The following is a 6,000-nucleotide window of genomic DNA, read 5'->3' on the forward strand; positions in this document are numbered from 1 at the left end:
CCAGCAAACTGAGAAATCAGCTCTGCTTCCAGGTGGGAGAGACGTTGAGAGGAGAGTTTTTTTCCATGCTAATCACGAATCCCAAATTGGGGAGAGACTTGGGTATTGTGTGTCAAATGGCTGACGGCCACCTACCAAGATAGTTCTCCATGTAGGGTATCACCTGGACTTTGCAGTGTAATGGATGAAAAGTGCTATGTAAGAGAGAGATGATGTTGATGATTTCTTTATGGATTGCTGCTTTTGCCACTACTAAGGTCTTTGATAATGTCCTCAGAGCCAGGTAAGATCAAGGAGAGGGAGGGAGCACTGGGAATGGACCTTTCTGAGTGCGGATTGAAGATAATTCTGACAGGAGTCTAAAATTGTTATGAGAAAATGTGGTTTTTAGATCAGTTGGCATGAGGAATTCATTGGGCTTGAGTGTGTCTAAGCAGTCTCTGTGTTGGAGAACATAGTAGGAAGCCACTTCAGACCAATAGGTCCTTCCATAATAATTTTTAAAAAATCATTCACATTAGTTTTCTTATGTTTCTCCAACTCCTCAGTGGCTCCCTTCTCCTTTTTCCCCTTCTTCATCCTGGAAAAGGACTCAATAGCAGACACCGTAAGTTATCTGCTGGAAATTAAGGCTATCCACTTGGTTCCTCAGGAGGAATGAGGTAGAGGATTCTGTTTCCTCTACTTTAGTATCAAAGATCATGGGTAATCTGTCAAGTTCTAGACCTCAAGTAATGACAAATTCTTGTAGGACTATAAATTCAAGATGGAAACTTTTGATCCCTTAGAGTCACAATCAAGTCCAAGGAGTTTGTCACATCATTACATCTAAAAGATGTGTAACTTTTCATACCTGTTCTTGTGCTCATTAGCTAGAAGATATACTTAATTAGATTCCAGCAATCCACTGCCCTTATATTGTAATATTCCGATAGGTATTCATCATTCCTATGCCCTTAAATCAATTAATGATACCTTACGTTGTCTAAAAAATTCCTTCAACTGTATATGAAATCCGTTTATTAGAAATCATAGTGGTAAGGAATGAATCTGGTAGTCTGAGTTTGCAGGATCAGGTCTTGAGCAAGGACTTAGTGATCAGATTAACATTTTTTTTTATAGGAAACCAGAGATTTCAAAAGTTAAGGTTTGTTTTTATACATATATTTTCTGGTGTATAGGACTAGCTGACTATTAAAATGGACCTTGAAATATTGGTATTTTTGTATCTGTTTTTTTCAATGTAGAAGACTTTGAATAATACTACTTTTATGAAGTGTAGACTGATCCAAAAATGTGGTGTTCTTAACAGTTTTAAAAGACTACATTGAAAACAGGATAAATTTTGTCATCCTCTACATAGAATTTCAGTTAATCTTAATCTTTCCTTGTCAGAGACCACTTTGAAACAATGAAGTGTCTACTTGGTCAGTATGTAACTTAATAATGAAAAAGGATTCGTTGGGATCTTGTTTTGTGAGGTGTTGTACTTGAAAACTGAGTTTTCTTTGTGAGATGGATAGTTTTTTCTAGACTTATGATTTAGTTAATAAAATCCAAGCTTGTTAATACATTTTATAGGGTAATCTCCTATGTGAAAAATGTTTTCCTATTAGACAGAAAAAATCAGTACTACTTTTCTATGTGCGACTCCTTATTTTTTAATCAGATCTCTTTTTTTTCTCTTTTTCTAGAGGATGTTAAACAAGTTTTTGGCCAGACCACAATTCATCAGCACATTCCGTTTAACTGGAATTCAGAGTTTGTGCAGCTGCATTTTGGAAAAGATCGAAAAAGACGCCTAACATATGCGGAGTTTACCCAGTTCTTACTGGTGGGTTTAATGCAATAAAGTTTGTCATGAGTTTCACAGTTCAGGGCAACTGCATCTGTATTCTCTCTCTGTAGTCCCTTGAGGACACCCACTCTAGGCTCCTGGCTCCTCAGCTGTCACCTCACTTGGGTAGAGACACGCATCTCTCCCGCTTCTGATGGGGATTTTTTTCAGGCTGCATAATTCCCTGCTTACACAGTGAGACTGCCAGCATGCCAGACTGCCTAAACAGGTCAGTGTCTGAGCTTTGCTTTCTCTTCAAAGGCTTATAACAGCGTAATTACCAAGAGTTATAAGATACCACACGGCCCTTTATAGGCAAGCATATTTATTCTTAAAGTGAAAGCATTCCAGAAAAAACATATTTAAAAAAAAAAAAGTTCCTACACACGATAAACGCTTACCAGAGACCATCCATCAGTCTTATGGCTGTTCAGTAGGCAAAAGTCCTAGATTGATGTTCCTCGGTTGGACAGAATGTCCTGCTGGTTTGATGGATCAGAAAGATGGCCCTGAGTCGGTTTAAATTCCAGCTATTTATCCAAAAGTCCTTTGTCTGTCTGTTAGTCTCTGAAGAATCCAGTTTGAACTAGTATATGCGAGCCTCCAGGTGGTAGTATTTCTCTGGAGGTGTTATAAGCTGAGTGAATTGGCCTAATCAGTCACCCTCCCCCTGGAAATGCATACTGTCCCTGGCCCACAATAATACATAAACTTAATACAGTGAGATCTCCCAAAGATATCGGAGGTAATTGCCATATCTGTCACAATGAATAATAAGAAATGTGCAAGAATCACAAAGAGTAAATTTAGCGAATACCATATTGGCAACATAGCCAACAATGGTGTATTTAGGCTCTTCTTACTGTCAGAAAGCTGGATTTTAGAACGTTATGCATTGGCAGATATAATCTGCTTGTGGTAAACTGGCTGAATCTAGGTAGTTGTTACTTTTTTGGCACTTGAATGTGGCATGAGTATTTTTTTAATGGGCGTGGCCCACTGTTTCAAACTAATCTTTGAGACACGAGGGGGGAATACCCCGACCTCAAGACATTTAAAAACTGTAGATCTTTCACTAGGAGAATCCAATATATTAAATAATAATAGATGTTTGTACCAAATATTGTGCATTTTGAACTCATTTGCCAAAACTGATATTAAGGAATGCTTCATTTGATTATCAAAATTCTATGATTACCAAATTTGTGTGATTTTAGTGATAAAATACAGTAATGGTATTCCTTCTGCTGCAGACTTCTTATACACACTGTTTGTTTGATACCATTTAATAAGCAAATAGTTCAACAGATAGAATTTTCTATTTCTTTTTTCCTGTGCTTCGTAGAGAATAAATAAAAGCTATTTCCTCTAGAGGGAATCATTTCATGTGTATGGTTTTGGGTATATTGCTACACAAAGCAAAATATCATACAAATGAAAAATCAGTTAATGATTTTGAAAAAATGATAATGCTTGCCTTAAGTAAAATGAGATGCATGGGTGCCTTGTTTGAATCCATTTTGAACATACTGAGTGCCAGTAAAGATTTTACACAATAGTTTTAAAATAGGAGCCTACTTCAAGACCGCAAGGTTGTATTTTTTATTTTTCTGTTTATGCAGGGAAGTTATTTCACAGTAGGAGGTGGTATCATTTTGATGAGGAATAATTAAGATAATGCTATTGAGACAAATGTTTCAAATTGACTTTGTGAAACAGAGCCTAATTAACTCTTTGCCTGAAGAGGATGTAGGAGATCATAAATGCAATCATATTCTCTTGCTTTTAATAATGACTATTATTGCTAAATACCTAGGCTAGTCATGTATGCTGACTTTGGTAGACTGTAACATCCTGGTTCTCTATCTGATAATCCTGCTTAGTTTAGCTGCTTATTTGGAGGTGTGAAGAAAAACTCAAATTCTAGAAGAAGGTGCCTGGATTGGTAATTGGGTGTGGAGTCTCTCCTCTGGGTTATCAGTGCAAATCTACTTTGGTTCTATAGTGATCAAGTGCCTTTTGAATTGAAAAACTTCGATAGCCTGTGTGAAAAGGCTCACGGTTCCTAGGGAACACGTGTCTACATCACAAAAATACCATAATGGTTGACGGTACCATTCCTTGGGCAGGCGACGCTACTCACTGTCACCCTACCGATCGCCCGCCAGGATCAGCAAACAGACCCAGGCCCCAATGGCCTCTCCATGGTCATCAGAGGGGGAGTGGTCAGGGTTGAACCGCGACTTCAGCCTGTCGCCGAGAAGGGGAGACTCTCCACCAATGTGGGAGACTGGGGCGGCACTGGCCATGGTGCCGATGCATCAGGGACAGTGGTCCCCCAAGTGACAGTACTGGAACCTGTTGGGGGTGCCGGTGATGCCGATCCAATACTCCCAGCACTCCCTGGCCTCATCGGACAAGCAGGCCGCAGCACTGCCGCCCGAAAAGATGGAGGCTGAGGCAGCGCATCACACCCCACACCAAGGGAATCGTCCCTTGACAAGGAAGAGGACAACACCCTCCCACAGGCGGTGCAATCATCATAGTCGTCCATGGATGAGGGGGTAGCCAGGCAACCCCACCCTAGCAGTCCCTGCAGATGACTTTAAGGAGCAGCAGGCCATCCTTAAATGAGTGGCTGAAAACCTGGGCCTGCAGATTGAGGAGGTCGCTGAGGAGGGTAACGACCTCTTCAGTGTCATCTCAGCCACCACCCCAGCACGGATCGCATTGCCCATCCTTCCAGGGATCCTCAAGATAGCCAAATCGTTGTGGCAATCCCCCTCCTCTATTCTGCTGACTTCCAAGAAGGCGGAAAAGAAATATTACGTCCCTGCAAAGGGCTTTGAGTATTTGTACATTCATCCCCCTCATCACTGATCGTATCCACAGTAAATGAGAGGGACAGATAGGGCCAGGTTAGCGGGACACCGAAAAATAAAGACGCCAAAAGAATGAACTTGTTTGGCAGGAAAGTTTACTCAACAACCAGCTTACAGTTCAGGGTGTCTAATCACCAGGCCCTGCTGGGATGTTATAATTTCAACCTGTGGGACTCCCTTAATAAGTTCACAGAGGCCCTCCCACAGGATTGTGCCAAGAGTTCACTGTGTTAGTGACTAAAGGCACAGCAGCAAAGGAGTCCTCCAGATGGCCTAGGACGCTACGGACTTGGTGGCCAGGCTGGTCGCATCAGCGGTGGCCATGAGGCGCAGCTCGTGATTGCAGGGGCTTAAGGACTCCCGAGCCCTTCAGCAGTCCAGGAAGCAGTTCCATCCTTGGCCCCCTCCTTCTCCGCCGCAGTCCAGGTCCCGGGCTCTACAGGAGGAAGGATGAGGAGAAGGGGCCTAAGAGGCACTATCCGTCATCTTCCCGCCCGGCAGTACAGCCTGACCCTCTCAGAAATCAGGAAGACCAGAAGCAGCCGTTTTGAGGGGACGACAGCCCGGCCAATGCTCCGGATCCATCCCGCTTCGTTCTCAACTGCCTCCACCCTTTCTGGTCGGCCTGGTCCCTTATCACATAGGACTGCTGAGTGCTCAATATGGTTTCTTTGGGCTATTCCCTGCAATTTATAGCTGACCAACCCTCCCAGCCCCCTTTCCAGTCCCTCTTCAGGGACCCTTCTCACAAGTAAGTTTGCGGATGATACCAAACTGGGAGGGATTGCAACTACTTTGGAGGACAGGGTCATAATTCAAAATGATCTGGACAAATTGGAGAAATGGTCTGAGTTAAACAGGATGAAGTTTAACAAAGACAAATGCAAAGTGCTCCACTTAGGAAGGAAAAATCAATTTCACACATACAGAATGGGAAAAGACTGTCTAGGAAGGAGTACGGCAGAAAGGGATCTAGGGGTTATAGTGGACCCACAAGCTAAATATGAGTCAACAGTGTGATGCTGTTGCAAAAAAAGCAAACATGATTCTGGGATGCATTAACAGGTGTGTTGTGAGCAAGACACGAGAAGTCATTCTTCCGCTCTACTCTGCTCTGGTTAGGCCTCAGCTGGAGTATTGTGTCCAGTTCTGGGCGCCGCATTTTAAAAAAGATGTGGAGAAACTGGAAAGGGTCCAAAGAAGAGCAACAAGAATGATTAAAGGTCTTGAGAACATGACCTATGAAGGAAGGCTGAAAGAATTGGGTTTGTTTAGTTTGGA

At 42.4% G+C, this 6,000-nt stretch overlaps 1 protein-coding gene across 2 annotated transcripts in view; it reads left to right on the forward strand.

Annotated features, from left to right (window-relative positions):
* Nucleotides 1-6,000, forward strand: part of SLC25A13 (solute carrier family 25 member 13) — a 136,479-nt gene that overhangs the window by 74,125 nt on the left and 56,354 nt on the right. For both annotated transcript variants that reach the window (XM_054020387.1, XM_054020388.1), the window contains one exon: nt 1,695-1,834. In XM_054020387.1, coding sequence (XP_053876362.1) covers nt 1,695-1,834 — 140 coding nt within the window. The remainder of the gene's footprint in view (nt 1-1,694; nt 1,835-6,000) is intronic.

This window comes from Malaclemys terrapin, chromosome 2 (genome assembly GCF_027887155.1).
Source record: "Malaclemys terrapin pileata isolate rMalTer1 chromosome 2, rMalTer1.hap1, whole genome shotgun sequence".
In the NCBI taxonomy this organism is placed as follows: Eukaryota; Metazoa; Chordata; order Testudines; family Emydidae; genus Malaclemys; species Malaclemys terrapin.